At 52.1% G+C, this 25,406-nt stretch overlaps 9 protein-coding genes across 9 annotated transcripts; 6 read left to right on the top strand and 3 right to left on the bottom strand.

Moving 5' to 3' along the window:
- Window positions 1–224: 224 nt before the first annotated feature.
- On the top strand, window positions 225–1,157 carry QC762_105450 (uncharacterized protein; the record flags this gene model as incomplete). The annotated part of the gene is made up of 1 exon (XM_062884936.1): window positions 225–1,157. One exon carries the CDS (start codon window positions 225–227, stop codon window positions 1,155–1,157), a length of 933 nt encoding a protein of 310 aa, XP_062747851.1.
- A 255-nt stretch (window positions 1,158–1,412) lies between these two features.
- On the bottom strand, window positions 1,413–3,065 carry QC762_105440 (uncharacterized protein; the record flags this gene model as incomplete). The annotated part of the gene is made up of 1 exon (XM_062884935.1): window positions 1,413–3,065. The coding sequence occupies one exon, from the start codon at window positions 3,063–3,065 to the stop codon at window positions 1,413–1,415; it is 1,653 nt and encodes a 550-aa protein (XP_062747850.1).
- Window positions 3,066–5,744: 2,679 nt separating this feature from the next.
- Window positions 5,745–7,148, bottom strand: QC762_105430 (uncharacterized protein; the record flags this gene model as incomplete). Its single annotated transcript, XM_062884934.1, has 1 exon — window positions 5,745–7,148. The coding sequence occupies one exon, from the start codon at window positions 7,146–7,148 to the stop codon at window positions 5,745–5,747; it is 1,404 nt and encodes a 467-aa protein (XP_062747849.1).
- A 565-nt stretch (window positions 7,149–7,713) lies between these two features.
- On the bottom strand, window positions 7,714–10,454 carry QC762_105420 (uncharacterized protein; the record flags this gene model as incomplete). Its single annotated transcript, XM_062884933.1, has 3 exons — window positions 8,941–10,454; window positions 8,663–8,880; window positions 7,714–8,609 (listed from the first exon to the last, which is right to left on the bottom strand). Exons 1-3 carry the CDS (start codon window positions 9,375–9,377, stop codon window positions 7,714–7,716), a joined length of 1,551 nt encoding a protein of 516 aa, XP_062747847.1. The 5' UTR covers window positions 9,378–10,454.
- Window positions 9,734–10,189, top strand: QC762_105410 (uncharacterized protein; the record flags this gene model as incomplete). Its single annotated transcript, XM_062884932.1, has 1 exon — window positions 9,734–10,189. One exon carries the CDS (start codon window positions 9,734–9,736, stop codon window positions 10,187–10,189), a length of 456 nt encoding a protein of 151 aa, XP_062747848.1.
- A 1,104-nt stretch (window positions 10,455–11,558) lies between the features above and the next one.
- Window positions 11,559–13,253, top strand: QC762_105400 (uncharacterized protein; the record flags this gene model as incomplete). Its single annotated transcript, XM_062884931.1, has 2 exons — window positions 11,559–11,698; window positions 11,762–13,253. The coding sequence occupies 2 exons, from the start codon at window positions 11,559–11,561 to the stop codon at window positions 13,251–13,253; spliced, it is 1,632 nt and encodes a 543-aa protein (XP_062747846.1).
- A 745-nt stretch (window positions 13,254–13,998) lies between these two features.
- On the top strand, window positions 13,999–15,226 carry QC762_105390 (uncharacterized protein; the record flags this gene model as incomplete). The annotated part of the gene is made up of 2 exons (XM_062884930.1): window positions 13,999–14,028; window positions 14,087–15,226. 2 exons carry the CDS (start codon window positions 13,999–14,001, stop codon window positions 15,014–15,016), a joined length of 960 nt encoding a protein of 319 aa, XP_062747845.1. The 3' UTR covers window positions 15,017–15,226.
- A 2,146-nt stretch (window positions 15,227–17,372) lies between these two features.
- QC762_105380 (uncharacterized protein) lies at window positions 17,373–18,641 on the top strand (the record flags this gene model as incomplete). Its single annotated transcript, XM_062884929.1, has 1 exon — window positions 17,373–18,641. One exon carries the CDS (start codon window positions 17,373–17,375, stop codon window positions 18,639–18,641), a length of 1,269 nt encoding a protein of 422 aa, XP_062747844.1.
- A 3,600-nt stretch (window positions 18,642–22,241) lies between these two features.
- On the top strand, window positions 22,242–24,129 carry QC762_105370 (uncharacterized protein; the record flags this gene model as incomplete). Its single annotated transcript, XM_062884928.1, has 3 exons — window positions 22,242–23,549; window positions 23,620–23,762; window positions 23,829–24,129. The coding sequence occupies exons 1-3, from the start codon at window positions 23,121–23,123 to the stop codon at window positions 24,127–24,129; spliced, it is 873 nt and encodes a 290-aa protein (XP_062747843.1). The 5' UTR covers window positions 22,242–23,120.
- Between the last annotated feature and the right edge of the window lie 1,277 nt (window positions 24,130–25,406).

Genomic DNA, 25,406 nt, shown 5'->3' with positions numbered 1-25,406 from the left:
AGGGGAGGTGACAGAATCGGTACTTGGCGGCAGCGGGTTTGAATGTCTGGATGCTTGGTGGCGGAGGAGGATGGTCCAGGAGGAACTGGTATGAGCAGGATGGAGAAAGGATGGGCTGGGCCACTCTTTGTGTTAGGGTGCTATATCAGCTTGTAGGTGCGACGTTCATCAGGCTCTGGGGCACATTTTGTCTTGCTCTCTGATGCCAGTTTGCGCGACTCGACATGACTACAAACGTGGCCAAGGTGGCGGGTATCTCTGCTGGAGCAGCTCTGCTCGGATTAGGGATACCATACTTCACTAGGATCGCTCCACCACAAATCACATCCTTCATCACTGATCTTCCTGTTGCTAAAGTCCCTCTGAGTCTTTCATTCTTGAAGAATAACACGGGGAGTGAGCCCGTCAGCACCAAGGCGCCCTTCTCCTGCGATACCTCCCACTCCTACCGCACTGAGCTGGTCTCTCTTGACCCGTTGATTATCTACATACACAACCTCATTACCCCGACTGAGATTACCCAGCTCCTCCAAGCTGGCGAGCCCGAATTTGCTCCATCAAAAGTCACCAAGGGAGGTCGCCAACAAAACACAAAGGAACGGACGTCGAGCTCTGCTGGACTACCAGAAGACAACCCGACAGTACAATGCGTCCTCAAGCGAGCTCGCAACTTCTTGGGTAACATGTTCCGCGATGGCTGGGATGAGATGGGTCAACCTCAGCTGGTTCGATACACAACCGGACAGCAATTCACCCTGCACCATGACTGGTTCGCCAGTCCGCTCTGGGCAGACGATGGGAGCTGGAATACATGGAACAGGCTTGCGAGCTTCTTTGCCATTCTGGAGGACGACTGCACAGGCGGTGAAACATACTTTCCTTTTGCAAAGAGCATCGTCGCACCCGGCCCCAAGGGGGAGCAACCTGGAATCACCCAAAGGGAAAGCGGGGGTGGGGAGCAACAGAAACCACTGTGGAGGGAGCATGAAGATGGGGGACTGGCATTCCGGCCTGTTGCTGGTAATTCTTTGTTCTGGATCAATCTACATCCCAACGGCACGGGGGACACGCGCACGAAACACGCCGGTCTACCGTTGGAGAGTGGGCAGAAGACGGCGATGAATATTTGGCCACGGCAGTATTATGCCTACGAGTGATTTGGGGGAAAATGTATGATATGATATCCAAGCCATTTTGTTTTTTGTTTTTTTCGAATTCAAGAATCCATCCAGACCACGTTACAAGGTTTCCTGCCACCCCTCAACCTGCATGATATACTGTCGCTCACGGCCCACCCGGCCTTCCATTTTCTCGGTAAGTCTGCTGGTCATCCGAAGATAAAGTTTCTCACTCTTCGGAACCCCAACCGAGCCGTCTTTTTTTTATTACTCCATCATACATTACCTCGGATCTCAAGCCGAAAAAACCTTGTTCCCGTCGTACCACGTCTCTGTAATCTTGGACTGCATCAGCTTCTCATTTTCCCACTCCATGTCCACGACGACAAAGTCAGCTTTGTGACCCTTCTTCAACGAGCCTATTCTGTGGTCGTCAAAGCAACTGTAGGCTGCCCCTTCCGTAGCCGCGGCGACAGACTCGCACAATCCGAGGGCAAAATGAGGGTTGACGGCTGTTTCGAGCTCCGGCTCGCGGTATGATTTGCGGGTGGTGGCCACGTAGACGTTTCCAAGCGGGGCGTGAGGTGCGGTAGGGGCGTCGCTTCCCAGAGCGAGGGGCGCGCCGTGGTCGGCGAATTCGCGGTAGGCAAAGGCTCTACCGCAGCGGTGCTGGCCGAGGAGTTTGGGCCAGGCTTTGAGGATGGCTGGGTCGGCGTGGACGGGCTGGATGGAGGCTGTGATGCGGTTTTGGCCCAGGCGGGCGGCGTCTTCTGCGCTGGCGAGCTCGATGTGCTCTACTCGGGGGCGGTTGTCTGGGTTGGCGTGGGCGGAGAGGATGTCGACTACCATTTTGATGGTTGCGTCGCCGATGGCGTGGAGGGCGATTTGGAGGCCGGCGGCGTTGGCGCGTTTGACAACTGGTTCGAGCTGGGCGTGGGTCCAGAGGGGGACTTCGAAGTGGGAGTTGTGCTCGTAGGGCTGGGAGAGGCCGGCGGTGCAGGCGTCGATGATGCCGTCGCAGATTACCTTGATGCCGACGATCCGGCAGTCGGGGGCGGTGGAGGCGTTGAACTGGGAGGCGAGCTCGATGGCGCGGTCGACTTGGGCGAGGGTTTCAGCTTCGGTTGGGAGGGGCTTGACGAGCCAGTAGCAGGCGAGGCGGATGGGGATGGAGCCGTCGGTTGCGATGAGGGCTTGGATGGCTTCCCAGGCGCCTTCGTCCATGGCCATGTCGATCATGCCGGTGTAGCCTGCTTCGTGGTAGGCTGTGACGGCGGAGCGGATGGCGGCTGTACGCTCTTCCATGGAGGCTACGCTGGCGAGATAGGGCCAAACGTAAGTGATGTTGGCTGCTTCGGAGAAGACGCCGGTGAGCTTGCCGTTGGAGTTCCTTTCGATGACGCCGCCTGGGACGTCGGCCCAGTTTTCTGCGCCGAGTTCTTTGATGCCGGCTGTGTTGCACCAGGTTGAGTGAAGGTCTTTGGAGTCGATAAGGATGGGACGGTTGAGCTCGTCGAGGTCGTCCAGGTCAGCGGCTGTGGCTCCGTTGGGAAGTTGAATGTGCATGTATCCTCTGCATAAGATGCGAGGCATGTTTGGGTTGGCGGCAGCATATTCTCTGATGGTTGAACGGATTTCTTCGAGGTCTTTGCATCTCACCAGGTCAAGCTTGTTGAGAGCTTGACCAAGGAGCATGAGATGAAGATGCCCATCAACGAATCCAGGGAGAACGGTTTTTCCTTGGAGGTCATGGGTGGTTACTGATCTGGAGGCAAGAGCCGTGCTGATGACCTCATCTGAAGATGAGCCCACATGTTCAATCTTGTCACCACGGACGAGCATGCAGTCGGCAAATGTTGGGGACCGGGTGAGACCGGCGTTGGTGCCGGGGTTTACTCCGGAGAGAAAAATGCGGCCATTGGTGAAGAGGGTTGCTTGAGTGGACATTATGGCGACCAGGCGAATTGTTCTGAATTGTATTGGGTGGCTCAGACCCTTCTGGTGATATCCTCAAGCGGTGTGTCTATGCAGTCGACGGTTGAGTGATATTGGTCGGGCACCGGGTATCCGGGGGTATAAACCCCATTATTACCTGGGAGTGGTCTCCGATAACTGGGGTATGCAAGTCTCAGTTCACTAGTGAAAGACGATCGTGGCCCCAGATTATCTCAGAGGGGTGATATAAGAGGTCAACTCAAGTTTCGGGTGGGGAGTGGCGAGAGCGGGGCTTCAGGCAGGGCCAAGCAAGACGGGGTGGCTGTCTGGAAGTGGTTCCCAGTGGTTCCGAAGTTCGGAAGACAACGCCACGTTTGAGATCAAAACCATGATGTTCTAACCAGTCCCTATAGGAAGAACAAATGTCAACGCTGTGACCATTTCAAGGTTGACGTACCATACATGTCCCCTTGAGCACCTAGCCAGCCATTTGAGTCCACGCACGTGCACAGCTGCAAAACTAAACTAGTTCATCATTCAGCGCTTTTTCAGGAAGAATCTGTGGCTTATTGGGTGACAACACTGTTAATTGTTAGGTAAATAAAATTGATGAAAAGAGAAGAAGGTTGTTGACAGTGAATCGTGAGCATTCATATCCTTTGGATTTCACGATCATGTTCCTTTGATAATACCGACCTTGACATTGCACCACATCCAGTTTCGGCGTTCAACCCCATACTCAGGTTGTAAACTTGGAAAATGACGTCTTTGGACTTCCATGCACAGACTGGCTAATGTTCGCATCTGATGCTGGTGCAAGAGAAGTGGGATGTCTAGAAATTGTGTCCTTTGAGGTGTGTTTGATACGGAGCATTGGTTAAAGCGCAGGGCAATAATTATTGATTCTTTCTTCAGTCACTCCCAACAAAAATCAAAGACTACTATACTCTCAACACGGACTCAGACGACTTTGGATAATGGTTGAGAGCAGAAGGACGATTCGTCCCTGAGGATGAACTTGAGAACCCGCCCACAGGAATCCTGCGACTGATTTATGGCTCCTGGGCTGTGGAATCAGCCTGGGCAGTACCCTTCACAAGAGAGCAGTGTATGGAGATGATGCAGACAATGGAACTGCCAAAATCGTATGTCAGGGATCTTACGAGCAAAGGATCAACAGTTCTATCTGTTACTACTGAAGATCTTGGCAGCAACATCTCAGCATTAGATGAGAAGCAGATTCTCTAAGAGGGTATTATTGACGACCGTGCAAGTGTTGATAAAAGAACCATTGCAGGCTTGATACTCAACTGGAATACCTCCCCCAAATGCTGGATTTCCATGGCGCTTAGCTATAATCCATCTCTCCGCTTGACACAGCGATTCTATGTCGCCGATCGGGTTGAATCAGAACATATGTCTGTGCCGGTTAACGTCGTACACTGCAAGGACCATATCAAGGATCCTACTTCTACCTTTGCTAATCTACTAGTGGGCTCTGCTGGACATCAAAAGCCAAGTGAATGTAATACGAAAGAACCTTCAGTTTGTCAACGAAACTCTACTGGTCATGGATAAGAAGGTGGCTCTTCAAGAGGCAGATCTTCTTCAGGATGCTGGGAATGAAATCGAAGAACGAGACAAATTCTTTTCTGGGCTGCATATGACGCTTACTACGCAACATCGATACTTGCGAAACAGGAGTTTTACAATGTTCCAGCCCCTTCACGGTTCGATCATTGCAGCCATCAGCAAAATTCAGCATCATTGTCAACGATTTGGAGTCGAGCAAGAGCCAGAGATCTATGATGGTAGCCGAAGCAGGCGGTTTTTGGAGCTTGCATCTGTGCGCAGTCGGGTTTGTTTCATCAGCGCGAACACATGATACAAGATGTGCATTTGCATTTGCAAGTGGTACATTCAAAAATGGTTACAGTGTCATTCATCATAATGTGGCGCAATACTATGTAGTCTTTTTAAACAGCTGTATAACCTCATGCAACAAGAAATCGCTCGCGAGACATGACGGGCCTCTTCAGCAATGAAAAGCATTGCTCTTCTGACCATGGTCTTTCTGCCAGCCACGGCTATTGCGGTAGATATTCCTGCCCTCTGCTACCTGTCTTACCTCACTGGTATTTGCTGACTTTCTACACAGACGGTCATGGCACCTTTCACGAAGATATCCGACGAGGACAGGCCACAGCTGACAGCCCATTTCTGGGTATTTTGGGCTGTGGCTGGCCCAGTCACACTGCTAGTTCTCGCAGTATGGGACCTTTGGACACAGCGAGCTGAAGTGAACGCGACGATGAAACGAGAATCTTCAGAAGCTGGAGAAAACGGAGATCATGACCAAGCTTCGCTCACAAAAGATGGAGGCGGGGAGGGCATTTCGAGAGAGGCTTGAGAGACTGAAGGGAATGGAAATGTGGAGGAAGCGCAACAGAAGTACACCGGGGGATGTGGAGCTCACCGGAGCGGTGGCAGCGACTACAGGGTATGAAGACGGCAAGCAAGAGTCTTGAAGACGTAGGCACATCTTCTGTTCTTGGATATCATTCAGCGTTGAACTTCTTAGATAGCATCTTGCCGTATTTACCCATGAGTCTTCTCCCCTATTGTACATGACTCTATTAAGCACCATCATCGGTATTGTTGCATTGATTCCTGTACGCCTAACTATACGAACTACAGACTTTCACTACTAAAAGACGACACCTCCCAGTCCTGATCACGAATCATCACCGGTCTGCCATCTCTCCCTCCACTGTGCGCAATCTCCTTTGGCCTGACAGGCAGCCCTCCCGATACAGTACTGTTCCACCTATTCCAACTCTCGTCAGCAGCTTCTTGCAACCTGCTGTTAAATTTGCTCTCAAACTCCTTCCCCAACTTCAAAAACCTGATGGCATTTCTCCCCAGAATCCACGCCTTCTCCTCCCACTTCAAGAACTGATCCACACTCTCATCCTCAACAATCATCTTTCCTGCCATGGGCACTTCACCCAGCGGAAAAGGGTAGTCACTCCCAAGTAAAACCCTCCCCTTCCCACCCGGCCCCAACTTTGCAAGTATAAACCCCAACAAATCAGGATCATGCGTCAAAGAATCAAGATATATCCCTCCCTCCTCCTCACCTCCTTTCCCCCTAAAATAATCCTTCGGTGAAACCTCCGGCGAGTCCATAGCAACCAAGTCCGACCTACAATCATACCCCTTCTGCACCCTCCCCATCAAAGCAGGAAAAGCCCCACCCGCATGAGCAAAGCAAACCCTCAACCTCGGATACCGCCCCAACAACCCCGAGCACGTAACCGCCAACATGGCCAACGCCGTCTCAGAAGGCATACCAACAAGCCAACTCCCCCAGTATTTCCCCCACCGGGCCTTATTCTCCCTCGGCAGGGAATACCCCAAGGGGTGCACAAAAACAGGCACATCCAACTCCTCGCACTCCTTCCAGAACTCTTCCAGCCGCTCATCATCCAGCATCATGTTCTCCGTGATCGAAGTCCCGATTTGGATCCCCTTCATCCCCTTCATTCCTTTTATCCGTCTCAGCTCTTCCACTGCGGAGGTGGTATCCTGCAATGGCACAGTCCCCAACCCGGCGAACCGTTCAGGATACTGCCGGCATATCTCCGCGATATGATCATTCAACGCCCTGGCCAGAACAACCGCTGGCTCTAGCGGGGCGTCGTAGCAGAAGAGAACTGGGACGGTGGAGAGGACTTGGACGTCTACGCCTACGGCGTCCATCTCCTTGATGCGGACGGCGGGGTCGTAGCAGTTTGCTTGGACGCGGCGGAAGAAGTTTGGGCCGACAAACATGTCGATCTCCCCGGGCTTGGCATCGGGGGAGGAGACGGGGCGGAAGGAGGGCCATTGGTAGGTGCTGTCTGATGGTGGGGTGAGGGAGGAGAGGTCTGGGAGGGATGGGGGCATGATGTGGGTGTGCATGTCTATCCTGAAGAGCTTCGAGGCCGGGCGGATTGTTGGCGTTGTTGGGGTGATTGGGGTGTCTGGGGAGGAGGACATGGAGAGGGAGGAGGAGCTGGAGCAGCAGCTGCAGTCTTGGATTGGTGGTGCCATGATGATTATGCTTGGTGGTGATACCTGATGGTGTTGATGCTGACGATCGTGATGTGAATATAAGTGACGATATGAAGGTTGTCAAAACATCGAGGAAGCGTTTACCAACCTAGAATAAGATGGGAATCGTAAAACTATATTGTGCTATATCAATGATCAATGAGAAACCTGCAAGTATATCAACGTGATGTCATGTTCCACCCGAAATCCAATCACGTTCACACACATGCAGCACCAGGCACAGGCTTGCAATTGTTTGTTTGTGGTGGTCGAAAATGCGGATGTCGGATGACGGATGGCGGAACGGATACGGCGCTGATTGGTCAATTGCCCAAGTCCGTCCTGTGCCCGGGAGAGATACCCGCGACAAGCCGACTGCGCTAATGCCGGCGAGCTTTGTTGCGGTAAACCGGTGAACTCTGAGCCTGTAGATCCAGGAAAACGCTTGGTCGTATCGATAGTCGCTTAGCATCCAGCTGACCATTGTGGAAGGTCCAAAGTCCAGCCGCTTTTCAGCTATCATCGTGGGCGCCACGTGCCCTGCGGCCATGGTGTTGATAGGGTCCTAGTAGGCGGGCAGATGCAGTGTTCTCACAACGGTGAACACGTCTCTGGAATGCTCGCCTCCTTCTCTTCCTGTTCCACTGTTCTTCATTCCGCCGAAAGGAGTTCCAAGCTCTCGGACCAACCAGCAGTTGACCCAGACCAAACCAGCTTCGAGCTGCTCTCCTACACGTCTCATCCTTGCTCCGTCAGTCGTTAGTAGAATGGCTGCCAGTCCATATTCGCTATCATTCGCAAGCTGGATTGCCTCCTGTTCATTGTCAAAAGGAGTGATGGTCACCACGGGGCCGAATATCTCATCAATCTGAATCGCCGAATTCTTGGCCACATCCGTCAAGATAGTCGGTTCGATCCAGTATCCCTGGGCCTCATCCTCGTTCAAAGTTGGCGGAACACCCCCAAGATGAAATGTCGCCTTTTGTTCCGCAGCCAACTCGAGATATCTCCTGATTTTGTCGCAATGCTGCAAGCTGGCAACCGCCCCGACAGTCTGCTTCAGCACGTATTTCTCCCTGACATAAGCCGTAAAGTCGCGGACAAAGTCGTTGTAAACAGACTTTTCAACATAAATCCGCGAGCCACAGAGGCAAATCTCTCCCTGGTTCTCAAAGGCAGCCATGGCAGCAACCCGGATGGTACGTTCGCGCACTGATGGCACCATCGAATCTGCAAAGACCAAAGTCGGGTTCTTGCCACCCAGCTCGAGGGAAAGATGCTTCCCTATCTGATGCGCAGTAAGGCGGCGGATAGCAATGCCGGTCTGAGTGCCTCCAGTGAATGATACGCCGTTGATCAACGGCGATGCCACCAGGGCCGCACCGGTTGTTGCTCCGTCGCCAAAGATGATATTGATTACTCCAGGTGGGACTCCGGCTTTTTGGAAGATATCACCCAGCACTGTAGCAGTTGTTAGCACAGCATATAAGTGGCGATTCAACGAATGAACTCACAGAAGGCCGTCATGCTTGTCACCTCGCTTGGCTTCGCAACAGCCGTACACCCAAAGGCGAGACAAGGTGCAATCTTCCAGGTGAGCAGATACAACGGCATGTTCCATGGTGAGATCAGGGCAAATACACCGGCTGGTGAGCGATGTTCATAGGTAAGAGCAACTCCATCCACCATCCGCGCGGCTGTTTGCTCGTGGAGGATAAAGGTCGAAAAATATCTGCCCTCTTTGTCAGCCACCAAGAGAAAGAATACCGCCTAGCTTGTCTTGATCTCTTACGAGAAGTTGGATATGGCCCTATCAACCTCTATCCTAGCTCTATCCAGTGTCTTTCCCTGGTCGATGCTTTCCCAGATCGCAAAGACTTCTCTGTTTTGCTGGAGCAGTTCGCTCACTTTCCAGAGAATGGCCGATCTCTCTGCACGGGCTGTTTTGCTCCATGATGGAAAAGCCGCCTTGGCGGCTTTGATGGCCGCCTCCACGGCATGGGGTTGAGTACACGGAAGCGTGTAGATGGGGCGACCAGTCTTTGGCTCGAACGAGGTGATGTGTTGCGAGGAGCTGGTCAAGGAGTCATGAGGAGCAATGTATTGGCCTCCAACAAAGTTCTGAAGTGAGAAGGGGTTGCTTGTGGAGTCTATAAGTGAGCTTGCCTCGTCGAGCGTAACGCAGCTCCACAGCTCACTCAACCGTCTGTCTGAGGTCGAGGACGACATATTTGTCGATACAAGAGCAACACTTCAAAACACTTTTAGCGATGGCACAACAAAGATTGGATTATCCAGGGGTAGAAATAGGACAATATGGTGCTCTGGTGACTATGTCACATATATTGAGACAAGATTCAAGGCCAGTGATGTAGAGCAGCAGTAGTGTCGGCAAATCGCGGGTCGGGACGGAAGGCGGGTCAGGTAGGTCAAAACGGAATCCGGCGCTTGGCGCTCATCGAACGGGACCTCAGTGAGGGGCCGGAGGGGTTCTTGGCTTCGGTATAACAACGTCCAGTGTCAAGTATCACCAACTGGGCCTCAACTACCATATCCTGTCGACAAAAGACTACATCAAACGCAAAATGGCATCACCAAACGGAACAGGCTACTTGCTGCCAGCGACTGGAGCCCAGGGGCTGGCCAACTATCCTCATGCCCGCACCATCCCAAGCACAGCGCGAACAATATTCGTATCGGGTACCTCGAGTCGACGCGGGGACGGCACCTACGAAGGTTGCGAAACACAGGCCGACGGAACACACATTTTGGACTGCGGGGCACAGACAGCAGCTGTTCTGAGGAACATCGAAACCATCATTCGCGGGGCCACAGACGGGAAATGTGGTCTTGAAAGTGTTGTGGACGCAACGGTCTTCTTGACGGATATTCGAAGCGATTACGCCGCCATGAACGCCGAGTGGAACAAAGTTTGGCCAGACCGCACCAAAGCACCAGCTCGGACTTGCGTTCAGGTTGCTGCGCTGCCCAACGAGAGGCTCAATGTTGAGATCAAGTGCCAAGCGGTCGTTTCGGAGTGAAGGGGAGGTTGGGACATGGTCCAGATGGAAAGATGGAAAACTTCTTTGGACCACGAGATGTGGTGAGGATGTGAGGTGGTCTGCAAAATTAATTGGGGGTTTGCAAGGGTTGGACTTGGCGAGAAGGGCGACCTTCCGTTTTCCGACAGTTATCAGTTGATCAAGCATCCCTCGCTGTAGGGACTATTTTTGTCAACTGGACTTCGGGCAGTGTCAAATCAGCAAAAAACTAATAGTTTTGATGGTATCGATGCGAATTGATGATCTGGGGATATATCTTTTGCTGGACTAGATCTTCAAATGCATATCAACGCTGGGTGTTGGAAGACATTCCGTTCTCATGTGATGTCACAATTCTGAGCACACATCGGCTCCTGAGCAGGGTGCCTCACCAACACCTAACACTTCCTGTTTGTATTACCTACCTTACCAAAAGGGATTCACACCTAGATACCTTAGGGTGTCTCTAAACGGCATTTCTAACTTGATCCATTCACCGATTCTCAAAATCTTGGAGAACCTTCAAACAGCCGTTGATGGCGAACGCCACACGCGAGCACATCCTCTAGCGTGTCTTTTATCGCCTCTTCTCACCGCCACCGTCCGACTGGATCACGTACTCCTGGGTCAAATTCCAAACGCGATACCTCTTTTCTTACCGACGCCATGGCAAACGGGTAGCTACGGTGGAAGACAGTGAGCGGATCGGAAGGTCACAGTGTTGATGTTACACGACGTGTAGTGGGGCAGGGAAACCTCAGATCGGCACTCACACGGTTCTAGCGTTCAATCCCACCATTGTCAACTCGAGGGCCTTCCAATTAGGAAGGTCGGATCAGCAGTCAGCGACATGGCCAATCACCCCGAAAAGAGAACACACAAAATCCCAGACATGCTACGGTTGGAATTCCTTGCCATGGTTGCAATCTCCTATCAGGTTTCTTACCATCACCCCTCCTCATCCGCTTCCCCGGACGTTGCCCCGGCACTGACCCCAACCGTCGGTGACGTCCTTCCTCCGCGCCAGCCTGACTTAAGGCATTGGGTGCGCTACCTACTGTGTTCCAATCAATGGCATGTTTTTGACATCTACCTCACATTTGATCAACACCATACCCCATCCGCTCTTCCTGACCCAAACCCTCGGGTCTCATCGGCCGGCAACAAACGTGCAGGTGGCACAAAGGTTAAAAGGGTATACATACAGCCTTCAACCGCGCCAGATCAAAACTTATCTCCATAGATCTGGACAGCCTTCATGTGCCTATCTACGCCTGTCCAAGTCTCGTGAGCAGTCATCTTTGTTCGAGGCCATCCAACCTTCTCCCTGTCGACAACTCGACTTCCAGGCTGGGAGGATACACCAAAAATGAAGTCGGAGCAAGAAGGGTCGGTTGAAAGCGGCAGTGGCCCCGAGCTGCTAGACGGGCTTGTCTCGCTCGACAAGGACTCACAACTTCAACGTGGGTTGAAAAGTAGACACATTCAGTTTTTGGCACTGGGTGGCGCGTAAGTATTGCCCAAATCTCCCTCTCTTCATCATGAATTACTGGCAGCTCATACGGACAACAGCATCGGAACAGGCCTTTTTGTTGGCTCTGGTGGAATTCTCGCGCTTGTCGGTCCACTGCCATTATGGCTGGGTTACCTGTCACAGATGTTTGTTGTGTGGTGTGTGATGAACGCCATTGCTGAGATGACTACCTATCTTCCGATGAGAGGAATCACGCTACCATATTTCACGAACCGGTATGTCGATAGCAGTTTGGCTTTTGCGGCCGGCTGGAACTATTGGTATGCGTATGCCATTCTGGTGGCAGCGGAAGCTTCAGCGGGAGCTATCCTGCTGGATTACTGGGACACTCCCGTTCATGCTGCTGTTTGGATCACGATCATCTTGATTGTCTGCCTGGCTCTCAACATCATTGCCGTTGAGGTGTTTGGCGAGGCCGAGTTTTGGTTTGCCAGCATCAAGCTGATCACCATCCTGGGTTTGATCATTACGGGAATTGTCATCATGGCCGGCGGAGCGCCCAACAGGGAAGCGATTGGGTTCGGGACTTGGAATGATCCTGGTGCCATCAAACCATATGTGGCAACGGGAAGTTGGGGCAACTTTTTGGCATACTGGACGGCATTTGTCAGAGCTGGGTTCAGTTTCATCACCTCTCCTGAGCTTATCGGTCTCGCGGCTGGTGAAACTGTTGCTCCTCGGCGGAACATTCCCAAGGCTGCTCGCCGCTTCTTGTACCGTCTGGCTATCTTCTACGGTGTCAGCAGTTTGATTCTCGGCTGTCTCGTCCGATCCGATCACCCGCGCCTTTTGTCCCCTGAGTCGAACGCCAACGCCTCTCCCTGGGTCATCGGTATTCAGGAAGCAGGCATTGGTGGCCTTAACCACGTCATCAATGCCGCCATTCTCACCTCTGCATGGTCAGCCGGTAATGCCTTTCTTTACTCTGGATCACGTATCCTGTACTCCTTGGCGGCAACCGGCCAAGCACCACATATTTTCACCAGGACTACACGCAGAGGTGTTCCTTACGCCGCCGTCCTTGGGACGTGGTCGCTCGGGCTTCTGGCCTACCTCAACGTTTCCGAAAACGGCGCCACAGTATTCACCTGGTTCATGAACATCTCCACCATCTCAGGTTTCATCGCTTGGATCGTGGTTCTCATCACCTATCTCCGCTTCCGCTCGGCTCTGAAATTCCAGGGTCTACTAGACACACTGCCATTTAAAACGATCGGGCAGCCATACCTCTCTTGGTTTGTGCTGGTTCTCATCTCGCTTCTTACCCTCACCAACGGATTTCAAGTGTTTGCCATCAAGGCGGCCGACGGGGGGTTCGACTACAGGAACTTTTTGGCGGCATACATCACTATTCCGGCATTTTTGTTGTTATATGTGGGACACAAGATTGTGTACAGGACGCCCTTGGCGAAGCCATTGGCTGATATCGATGTGGTGACGGGCAAGAAGGAAATGGACGAATGGTGTGAGGGCGATGTTAAGCCTGTGCCGAAGAACTGGTTGCAAAGGGTTTGGTTCTGGATTGCGTAGATGGATGTCTAAGATACCTTGGTTGGATATCCAGTAAATCAGTGTTTACCTTTGAATCATTCCACGATCAAAATTGAACCTATCACCATGGTCGTCGGCGCTATCCGTGATGATGCGGCAAACCCTAACCCCCACCTTGGCAGGGTTGAGGTCTTGGCCCTTCCATGTGGCTCCCTCCTCGACATCTATTCGCGCATCTCACTGCCCCAGTTTCCTGTTCTTTGCATGGGATGTTGGCGGGAACGAATAAAAATGCTCCGATATCTGTCGTGTCACAGTGGATGAGCGTCAGTCGGTGGAAGGGCGCCTTGGGCTCAGTTCACCCCACTAATTGGCCGCTCCAAGCATCTACGCAAACAAAGGATCAGGCCATGATCCCTCCCAACAACACTCCACGCAATCCACTCCTTCATTCCTCAGCTCACTGCAGGGACCAAGCTGTCGGAACCCAATATTGCCGTTTAGCTTATAAGCCTCCTGAAACCTCTTGACAGCTTTTGGAGCATCATCAACATCCTCTGTATCATCGACAGGCCTCAGAATCAACCCTCATCACTGTCCAGGACGGAAGCATCAAGTCTTGGCATTTGCAACCCACAACCACAACCCCTCTTTCGCTTCCAACTTTCCCACGAGTGACGACCCGATCAGTTCCAACACTCTTCTCTTCACACACACACACAAACACATTCAGCAACAGCAGTTACTAGACAGCACGTGGCACGCCACCTACACAACCACTAAAATGCCTGCCTCCAATGCAGCCAACGTTAGAGTCCGTCTCCTTATCTCTGCTCATATCAAGGCCTTTTCAGGACTGACCAAGAGAACAGTCCATCAAGATCGTGATTGTCGGTGCCGGCTCCGTCGGTGTTACTACCGCCTATGCCCTCCTCCTATCAGGGCTCGCAGCCGAGATCGTTCTCATCGACATCGACACGAACCGCGCCCTGGGTGAGGCCATTGACATGAGCCACGCCGCCCACTATGCCCAGGCCCGCGTTCGTGTAGGTGACTCTTACGACGACTGCGCGGGAGCCACAGCCGTCATCGTCACAGCCGGCGTCAATCAAAAGCCAGGTCAGACCAGAATGGACCTTGTCAAGACCAACTACGGGTTGTTCAAGTCCATCATCCCCCAGATCGCCGCCGCGGCGCCAGATACGATTCTCATCATTGCGACCAACCCCGTTGATGTCCTCACACATGCCGCTCTCAAGTTGTCTGGTTTCCCGGTGGAGAGGGTGATTGGCTCCGGGACAGCCATGGACACGACCAGATTCAGACACGAGCTGGGCAAGCAGTTTGGCGTCAACCCGCGAAACGTGCACGCGGTGATTATTGGCGAGCATGGTGACAGTCAGCTGCCGGTTTGGTCCCTTGCTTCGATTGCGGGCATGAGGTTGAGGGACTATGCGGCGCAAAAGGGGATTCCGTACGACCAGGAGGTCATGGACGGTTGCTCCCAGAGGACGAAGGACGCGGCGTACGAGATTATCCAGCGCAAGGGCAAGACCAACTATGGTGTTGCTTCGGTGCTGGTCAGCATCTTGGAGCCGATCATCACTGATGGCGATGCCTTGGTGACAGTTTCGAGGGTGGGGACGTACGCTGGGGTGGATGATGTTGCGTTGAGCATGCCTTGCAAGCTGAACAGGGCGGGTGCTCACCAGGATGTGCCGCTGTTGCTGGATGAGAAGGAGAAGGAGCTGTTGAGGCAGTCGGCGGAGAGTATCAAGGAGGTGTTGAGGGCTTGCGAGTAAGGGGGTCATTTTTCCATCATGTTTTGTGTACGTTTAGCAGGCGGGTTTGGGTTGGGTTAGAGTTACTGGCAAGTGGGACCTGGTTCATTGGGCGTGGGAATGCCATCATGCCTTGATTTCATCAAATGAGAATAGATTTCAAACCTGTGTTCCGTAATTAGTTGCCATTGACAGATTGTCTTGTTTGCTGATAGGATTTGCAGCTCTTGAGTACCTCTGCTCTGGATAGCCGTAACCATTGATTGTACCATGATAATGATCGACAGGCAAGAGATAAGGGATGGCCACGTTTCCAACTTCAAGAAGAAATAGTTGAGAACCTGCCATCCGATCTGATGACTCTGATGCATATCTGCATGGCATGTTGATCAAAGGGCGGAAGGTACATTACTTAGAAGCCACCAGGTCACCTCTTTCAATTGCCGATCAAGACACGATGTCACTCAAATTCTTCAGTTCAATAGATTCCGCATGACTCAATTCTTGCTCCACTAAGGGTGATACTACCTATGTTCTGTTCTGCAGGGCAAGATTCAAGCGGTGGTGGTGCCTGCATGCAGGTCGGAACCAGGCAGGCTCTGGCCACTAGGCACCAGTCCGATCTGCCAGTGCTTGTCCGGGTCCGAGGGGGAAATACGGAAGCAGGTTGCGTGTTCTTCAGCTGGCGATTGAAGAAATGATTTTCTTGTGACGTGTCTGAGAAATGAGGCCCGATATAGTTGACGCCTCAGGTTGTTCTTTGTTGTTTGCATCACTTTACAGACAGGGTGCGACCTGTTGAAGGAGGCTTTGGTGCAGTGACAATGCTTTGTGAGTTGTGAGAGGGTGGGAGAGTGAAGAGATTGATGCAGCAATCGGATGCCACCCGGCAGGATTAATTGGGTCTCACTCATTTCCCGTGAAGCTCTCATGAGGCTTTTCATGATAGCTGTGGTTTTGGTGAATGAGTGCAAGGTTTCAACAACGCAAAAGCACCTACACAAGAAATATATTATCATCACAGGAAAGACTAACTTTGTGGCAGGTCTAAAACATCATGAGAATAGAAACTTCATTGTTGCACCCTCATTTTGTTACGCGCCGTCTGGAACAATTTCCCTTCCATTGGGTCCGCGTTGGTCTCAGCTCGCGCTTAGACAGTGCCCCGTCATTCAAAGAGCCGCATCTCATTCATCGTCCCAATGAAGCCATCACCCCTCGCCAGTTTCTTCATGTGGACATGAAACTTACCGTTGGCTCTTTTGAAGGACCCTTGCGCTTGTCTGGAGTAGTGTGGTTTAGTCGCCCTCGTAGTACAGCCCTATGGGAGAAGCATCGTCCCCGTCAATGACCCCACAGAACAAAAGCGCGCGCCTCAGTGCGGCTCTGCGCCAGGAAGTGGGATACGGAGTAGCTCCATGTCCCGTCATGGTGGCAGTGTTTATTTTGGGGGACAACAAGAAACTCTTTGTTGATATCGGCTCCAATCTCTCGGTACTGCAGGGTTTCACTTGTCCTCAGGCATCAATACCCAATGGAATCTTGACATGTCCATCGTGCAAATGCACTCAGAGGCTGAGCAAGTGGGGAAAACGCGGGGGGGGTGAACCTGAGGACAGCACTGTTGTGCAGCCATAGCCGCCTGGCGGCCTCGGATAAGCGGCCGTTGGCCGGCTGGCAGATAAGTCCTGAATCCCTAGGGGGATAGTGGGATTTCACCTTGAGTTCTGCCTCGTGACACTGGGGAGTTCTGATTTGACGATGGTTGCCTGCGGAAAGCGCCGCTACCCCTCTTTTTCCTTATGACCTGCAGCGCGAAGATTTGGATGCCTCCACCTCTCACCCCCCTCGTTCCGCCGGCTGAGCCATCATGGCCAGATCCTGTTCTCCACAATTGTGCATGCCGGGTCTCTCATCGGAGTGGTGGCTGTCGTGGCTGCATGATACATGCTTCCCAACATGACGTTCTCAGACGGCATTGTAACACCGTCCTCCCCCCTTGTCTTCTTTTTTGCCTCCAGGCAGACGATTCCCTCAACACTATCCATCCAGAATGGTCTTGGTATATAGGGCCTTCGGGTCCCCGCAGGTGTGGAATTATTGTCATGAGCTTGTCACATTGTCACTCTGTGTTTCTTTGTTCAGCTTTGTGTTGGCCATATCATTGGCACGGTGGTCACTGACCAACAACACATACTTACATACTTACATACATACACACACATACCAGCGGCCATATAATCCCCTGACGACCTCTCCCAACGTTGAACCTCTGTTCCTCGTCACCTTCCACTTGAACTTCCAAAGTTTCTGAAAAACACTCCAATTGTCTACGTTCTATCCATCTACAACCAATTCACAAAGATCATCAATCACAATGCCGCACAACACGAGGTACCCCTCGCCGTCGTCGGCCTCGACAGGATGCTCACACCACAGCTCCTCTTCCACCTCATATCACTACAGCCCAGTCCAACAAACCGTCACCATCAACCGCCCAAATGTCCCCGACTTCCGCTTCTGCATGGAGCTCGGCCTCGTCCTCCGAAGCCGCACCCTCGACCACAAAGAGTCGGCCGGTCTCGAGAAAGAGCTCAGCCGGACCCTCACCAAGCAAAACATCCCCAACTCGGTCATCACCTCCCCATTAAAACAAACATCATCATCATCATCATCCTACGCCGTCCAGGTGTTGGACAGCCCCTCCTCCCGCGAATGGACCATCACCACCGAAACCAGCATCCCCGACCACGCCAAAGACCACCGCTTCGGCATCAAGCTTGTGTCTCCCTTCATGAGGTTCACAGCGACCAAGCACGAGTCTTGGCTCAAAAAGATTTACACCCTCTTTCACGTCCTCGAGGCGAACTTTGAAGTCACGAGCTCCCACCAGTGCTTCACGCACATCCACATCGTCCCTGAGCGAGGGTACTGGACGTACGGGCAGCTGGAGTGCCTAGCCAAGTCTGCCCTCTATTTCGAATCCTGCCTTGACGAGCTTGTCCCGCCTTATCGGAGGAAGTCAGTCTGGGCCAAGAGCAATAGGTACAACGCCTATTTCGGCTCGGCAAAGAGCATGAGGCAGTGTTTTGACAAGTTTGACAAGGGGGGCAAGCTGGATATCAATGGGCTGGCTATGAGGATGAACTGGTGCTCTGCTAGTTCTGCTACGGGGTTGTCGCTTTCGGAGGATGGGCAGGATTTCATGACGGATACGTACCGGTGGTCGTTCAAGGGGCTTGTTGCGCAGGGGGGGGACGGGTGCGGAACTGTGGCTTTTAAGCAGCCGCCGGGCAGCACGAGCGCGGAGGATGCGGTTGGGTGGGTGATGCTTGTGGGGTGTTTTGCGAGGTTGGCGTGCGTGCTTGGGGAGACCATCAGGCCGGAGGATAAGCCGTTGATCAAGAGCTTGGGGGAGTGGTTAGTTTACGAGGCTAGCTGGTGCCAGCTGCCGAGGGTGAAGATCTTGAAGGATTTGCTAAGGCAGGCTACGCCTGAGATGAGGGAAGTAGCCGGGGGAAGTAGGGGGAAGGGGAAGGATGTGGAAGCTATTACTATTGATGAGGATTCGAGGTTGAGGGCGAAGCAAGGGGAGAGGGAGTTGGTGGGGGAGAAGTACTTGAGGATGTTGAAGCATATTCACTGATCCTCTTGATTTTCTTTTCTTTCTACAGTTTCCATTGTTTTCTCGCGGTTTTTTTTTTTTTTTTTTTTTGGAGTTGGATTACAATATGCATAGCGTTTGGCAAGGCACTGGACAGAGGAAAATGGGCACAAAATTGGCTACTCCTGGAAAATTGGATATCAGCCTGGGATCTGGAGGGCTAAGGAAAGGCGTTACTGAGCACTAGGGGCAACAGCTTGATACCGTGGGACACAATTGAACTTTTTGGACAATTTTACCTAACATGACCTGAATGAACTGATCGCAGTGGTGACCATAAAGTGGTGCTCGCTAACCACCACGCTCGGTGTGACCTCCCATGATCGATTTTCCAACTCCTCACCTCCGACACCGGAGACATACCACTTCGGTGTGTGTGTGTGTGTGTGTGCTTGTGGAACAAAAGAAAATGCGTCATTGGGTGGGCAGTGAAAAATACACGTGATTGTCAGGGTACCACACATTGCGCAGTTCCAGGTACACCTTTGGGTACAATGAGATAACCTGACAATTTTCCTTGATCATGACCTTGATTACCTTACCACTACTTCTACTCCAATGAGCCACACAAACACCTACTTGCCACCGGTGTTTTGGATCTGTGCAGTAGAACCTTCAACGCATCGGTAACGTGAGACAGATGCTAATATCGCAAGAGATGTCAACCAGACAGGCAAATATTCCATTTTACATCGGTGATGAAAGCCTGAGGACTGGAGTATGAGGCTGACTTTGCAGGCTTTGTGTACGACGAACATGAGTTGGTCCGTTGATCTATCTGTCCTTAGAAAAATTCGGAACAATCGGCTGCGCCGTAGGTGTAATCATGCATCTCTACCTTACCTACTCTCAGCTGCCCGCACCGCTCAAATGTGCAAAAACAGGATGTAGTATTATTGTTACACTTGACGGTCCCGAACTCCGACTTATGTTGGCCTTGTGTGATGGTGGTGTGTGGTGTTGTCCCGATGTTCTCTGCCTTATGCAGTGGAATGATCAAATCAATGACGGGCTTTTCCGCGACACAAACATCAAGATGGAAATCTGCTTCTGGCACTTTTCAGGGCTGTCTTTGTACTCTCATGACATAGCGAGCGCATGTAGACGGGTATGTACGGAGCCGAAATGGCCTGGCTTGGGTCTTGCCTCTGATTTTCAGGCTTGTTTTGGGATTTCTTTGCTTGTTTCACAGATGATTTTGACTGGCAGAGATTTGCTGCAGGCCGGCTTGGTCTGCGTCCCTAGGGAAAACTGGCATGATGAGGCTGTCGATGCTTGTGCGATGTGCATGTTGATCTGGTCCATCTTTGACAGCTGTTCAAGCATATTCGAGAGCGGGAAAGCCGGCTGGGCTGTTGAAAGTGCTGTTTGATGTAATGTAGGTAGCTGAGTGAATGAGGCGCGATGAAAATGCCGATCTTTCATTGTCAGGCTCGGTACCCGATCCGACCTTGGGAGATTGACGAGGCTTCATGATGCAAAAAAGCAGAAATATTTGGTGTAACTTGTGGAAGGGGCTAGAAGGTTAGCTGAGCCGGCTGAGTTCGGTTATTTCAATGATGACGGTGATGGTGATGTGATGATCTGGATGAAGCCACGGCTGCGCAGTTGCGTGGGCAATGGTCAAGTGTGTGCTCTGTCGGCCGACCGGTGGGCAGACAACTGGGCTGTTTAAGATGGCCGCGTGGAAGGTCTTACAAACACAAACACGAGGGAGCGTGGCGAATCTTTTGTACCTTTTTGGCTCTCCGGCTGTGGACAGCTGGGCAGAGCTGTGGGGTGTTTGTGTGTGCCTGTCCAATCTTTGAGCAATAAGGAGAAGGTGGGTGGTGTACCCGTGTAACCATTTCGCTGAGGTGAGTGAGATGAGTGAGATGAGGATGTGAGGAAGGATAAAATTAATCAAATCACATGGAACCATCATTGCAAAGATGCTCATTGAGTTAACTCCAAGCTCCAACATCCTCACCACTGAAGACTCTACGAAAGCAAGATAAACAGCGGGTCAGATGAGCTGCATTTGACCCTGGTATCATGCTCTCATGTGAGAAATATGTTCTAACTCGTAATATCCTCAAGGGTGCTTACACGCTACTCATTAAGGACTGAAAGAATATATGAAAACCCATGAAAGCTGGCGTTTGGTCTCATGAATGTGAAATAGCTCTTCTCACTCAAAATCCGCACCAACACAAGGCGAGATCCAAACTTGGGTTTGGTTTCAAAGAGACCGACTAGGTACCTAGAGAGATCAGCCGCAAAGAGAAAAAAATAAGTAAACCACCACTTGACAGCAAAATGAGGGATGATTCTTTACATTATAATTCGAGGCGAGGAAAAGGAATGAATTTGCACCGAATGATGTACACAAGGGCAAATGAAAGGGTAAACTCGAACGACTCTCTTTCATGGAATAATTTTTTTAACAGAATACGGTACACTTCACCTAGGGAATGTTGCTGAGAAATGAATCAAAGAAGTCGAAAGAAGTCGCTCCTTCACTGGACGGCTGTCTTCGGTACAAAACCAATCGGTTCCCACCAGCATCGTAAACAACCGATCGATCTCTGTTTGCGTTGGGCAGCGGAGTCCTTCCTAGGAGTCATCTAATTTCTGTCTCATTTGCTGAAGGGAAGGAGCAAAGGTGGGATGGCCCTCAACGCGAGGTTTCCAACCTTTGCTGCTCCGGTGCTCTTTCCCTTAATAACCCGGCGACGGTTAACCTTGAACCCACTTACATCATGGAAAGGCCTACTCACTCATCGGATATCAAGCGAGCCGCAGCTATGCTGCCACCTGAGGGAGGTAGGTGCTTGAGCTTAGGCCCACCAGGAGAACTTGCGTCTGCAAGTCGCCGTGAAAGTTCGGGTCCATCCAATCGTGGTGATATGAAAATCTAGGAAATTCTCAACAAGCCAAGAGGATGTTGGCTGATAAGGTGACTGCAATGCATGTGCGATCCCATGGACCAGGGTCATGTGCGGAAAGCAGCTTCTTGGTTCCCTGTCGACGGGATAACGGGATGCTGTGGACCAGATCCAAGACTAGAAGATGAGGGAATTTCCAGGCGGTGTCGACGAGGCCCAGCTAGCTCTAACTTGTCATTGTGAAGATTGGCTCGGCTGTCTTTCAGAACGATCACAGGCATGACTTGACAACAACCTTATTATTTACTCATACAAGCTGTTGATAGCTGAATACCGTTACCATGTACATGTCATCAACATCCAGCAGCTGGCTGCCAATATCTCTACCAATAACCGAGGCAATATAGTGTCCCTCGGTGTGCACATCATCACCACCTGCATGAGAACCGATCGGAAGAGCCTCATTCATTTGGCCAACACGTGGCTGATATTATCACACCGTACACTCCATGATTCCAAGAAAAACCTTAGCAAAGTTCTGTCAGCACACAAAATTCCCCAAAGCGGCCTGACAGATGTCAAAAACCCTGGTTCTACCAAGCAAGCCACGATGAAGAGAGTTAGCTGGGCCGAGATTGGCACTACCGGTAAGGTCTAGGCTGGGTCTTGGTGCATGGCTGGTTGGGTCCGTGGTGTGCTGTAAAGGCCAGCTAGAAGTTATATCGACGGACCGTTATAGAGTAGAGCAGAGCTTTTCAAGCACGGAACCGCAATGCAGGACGCCGAGAGCGTTCAGCGGGCCGCCCTGCCTGTAATTTACCAGCAGTTATTTTAAGATCGCACCCATGCTCGCCGACCACAAGCGACTCCGGCTCGGTTGACCCTCTGAAGGTGTGGCCGGTTAGGTGGTGTCGATGCTACGCTGGTGCGCTAGCCCCGCGAAAATCTTGGACTATTGAAGGGCGAATTCCAGGATTGTCGCAACGCACTGACGGGACGTCGCTGTCGCAGGAACTCGGAGCCCAATCGCTGGACACCGGAATGGACGATAGAACCATGGGTTGGGGTGGTGAAATTGGCAAAACCATCAGCTCACCGGGGGATGGGTGGGCTTGTTGATGGATGGATTTGGAAGGCTTTAGGGAATACATGCCTTTTGAACCACCAACCATCCACCACCTCTTCATCCAGTCTGCACACACTTCCGGGTACGGCAGATCGTTTTTGTGTTGCGTGTCGTGATCCTGATCCCCTCTTCCTGTTCGCTCATTCCAGGACCGACCGGACCGTGACACCTTTCTTTTCTCGCCAGACAGACCCTGACTGCCGCTCATTTTGGGTTTGGTTGCCCACCCCCAACACACGCTCGCTAAACCGCCATCTCAAACTGAAGAGCCTTCAGCTCATCTCGATTCTTTATTCCCCGGGAAATCTCGTCACCGTACAAAAGACAGCTTACCCCGGATTTCCCGCTCTCTTTTGACGGATTGCCCTGCTCAGGATCGACAGTAACCTCAACTTAAGACCAGTCATCAACCACCATCCCAGCCACAACCCCGTACCCTCCGGTAGTGTGAGCTGCTGCGCCATCAAGATGCGGCACTCGGTATTTTCTCTGCTCCTGGGAGCCATCTCCCTGATCACCACAACAGGCGTCACAGGACTCGAGTTCACCGTGTCACTAGAAGAGAACGGCAAAGCTGCTGATGCCTCCAAGCTTCAGTTCGTCAAGATTCCCCCGTTGAAGCACCGGAGACGTGGACACCGCAATGCAACCGTCGCCACAGGCCAGCATGTGACCGCCAAGAGAGGGAACAACGACATCAGTTATAGTGACAACTGGTGTGGTGCCTCCTCGCGATCAAACGATGCGGACCCCATCCGCAATGTGTTTGGGTATTTCACTGTGCCTGACTTGAAGTTACGAGCTGGTATCCCTCCGCCTCAATATGCGGCGGCCTGGATCGGTATCGACGGAGCCAAGTGCAACCAGACCTTGTTGCAAGCTGGAGTCACTACCGTGGTAAGTTGTTGCATCGTTTCTTTGACATGAAGAGAATCAGTTGCTGACATATTTGGTGGGGGGGGGGAAGGTCAACTCCAACGGTGGACAGAGTGCATCGGCTTGGTGGGAGTGGTATCCAGGTGCTGCGTACACTATCGCCAACCTCCCAGTCAAGCCAGGGGACTGGATGTCCGTCAACATCACAGCCCACGATGCGACCAGCGGCAGGATGTAAGTCTAGCAGCAGCTCTTTCTCCGACAAAAAGCAAAGTGCTAACCACGTTGTGGCTACTGAAGAATTGTAACAAACGCTCAGCGCGGCTACTCAATGACGCTCAATTTGACCAGCGGGCCCAAGCTGTGCCGGTGGGATGTTGAGTGGATTCTGGAGGACTTCTACGAGGCCGAAACGAACAAGCAGGTTCCTTTTGCCAGCTTCCAGGACCTGTGGTTTCTCGATACCGAGGCGACGACAGTGCGTGGGAAGAATGTTGGGATCGATGGAGCGGCCATGGTGCATCTGATGAACCCGCAAGGAAAGGTTCTCTGCCAGGCCGAAAAGTACGACAACGCTAATTTCGTCATTACTTCGCATTAATTCATGGTCGGGGAGCTCTGGGGAAAAAAAATGGCGGTGGTTTCTTTTTCACTTCGTACTGCCCAAGGGTTTAGCAAGCGGTCTTTGTCTTTTTCTGATTTTTACAGAGTGTCCATCAATGGATGAGAAGAATCGAGGTGCATTTTGTCTTCTTCCTCGTGTCGTGATCTGTCTGCAATGCAGCTCGCAAAGCCGTTGGGACCCTGGGGTCTCTTGGCGTGCTGCTTGCTCTAGTCAGAGATGGCTTTTGCTGAAACAGAGCATGGATTTCTGCCAGTTTGGCTTCTGACTCGGCACGGAAACCCTTCCCCAAGCCCGGGCCAATCGTTGCCAAGGCGGTGCCCAATCCAGGGATACTCCTGTACCTGATCTGGTGGCGCTGTTTCTGCAGGGACTAGATAGGCATCTCGAACCACGACGAAGTGGTTCACGGCAAAAGAGCCGCATGATGATTGTCTAGAATCTCGATTGGTGGGTTCTGGGCTGCCATTGACGGCTTTTATTCCGCTCCAACTGTATCGCTTTTGGCTCGTCTCAATCACCTAGCTAACCTGGTACCTCATGCCACATTTTGCTGGCCCCGTCCACCAAAAGCCATGGCACCGGCGCCATGGAAGTTCGAGTCATGGAGCAAAAGCCATTGGGCAGCAAAAGCCAATTTCTCATCACTGTCACAGCTTGTGCTGGTGGATCTCGAGGAGATCGATGATATAAGCAAATTTCACCCTCAAACCCAGCTTTGTTGCTTCTGTCGGGCGGTGCGCATCATTTCAGTTTTATGTCCGCGTAGGGCTCTCCGTGGATTCCCGGAGGCGAATATCGGGCGATTGTTCGACTCCACGGCCAAGCAGCAGACACCGGCGGAAAGTAACCACCAACACGTCATCGGACCTTGGACTGTGAGTCGGTAGCATCGGCCCGGCCCACTGAAGTGGCGGGAGAAAAATGCACTGTTCGAGATACGAGCGCCGGTGGTGTTAGCTGCATAAAGAGGAAACGCTTGCCTAACACTGTACATACCGCAGGCTCGCACAGAGCATCGCTGTTTGCGCTGAGAATCGCCCTCTTTATAGGGGACCCTGCTGTCCGAACCACACCGTCCCAACAAGCCCCTCTCAGGATCTGAAGATCCCAAGGTCCCAAGCACATCCAAACAGCGGCCCGGTGGAGCTACCAGGAGCTCTGGAAGAATGGATCAATCGCATCCATGGTAGCCAAGAAGCTTCGCAACGGTAACTCGGCTCCACCACATGTGTCTCCTGTCCTCTCAGGCAGCT

The sequence above is a fragment of the Podospora pseudocomata genome (assembly GCF_035222375.1).
Source record: "Podospora pseudocomata strain CBS 415.72m chromosome 1 map unlocalized CBS415.72m_1, whole genome shotgun sequence".
NCBI classification, from domain to species: domain Eukaryota; kingdom Fungi; phylum Ascomycota; class Sordariomycetes; order Sordariales; family Podosporaceae; genus Podospora; species Podospora pseudocomata.
Note: the sequence above shows the minus strand (reverse complement) of the source record. Positions and strands in the feature narration are given on the sequence as shown.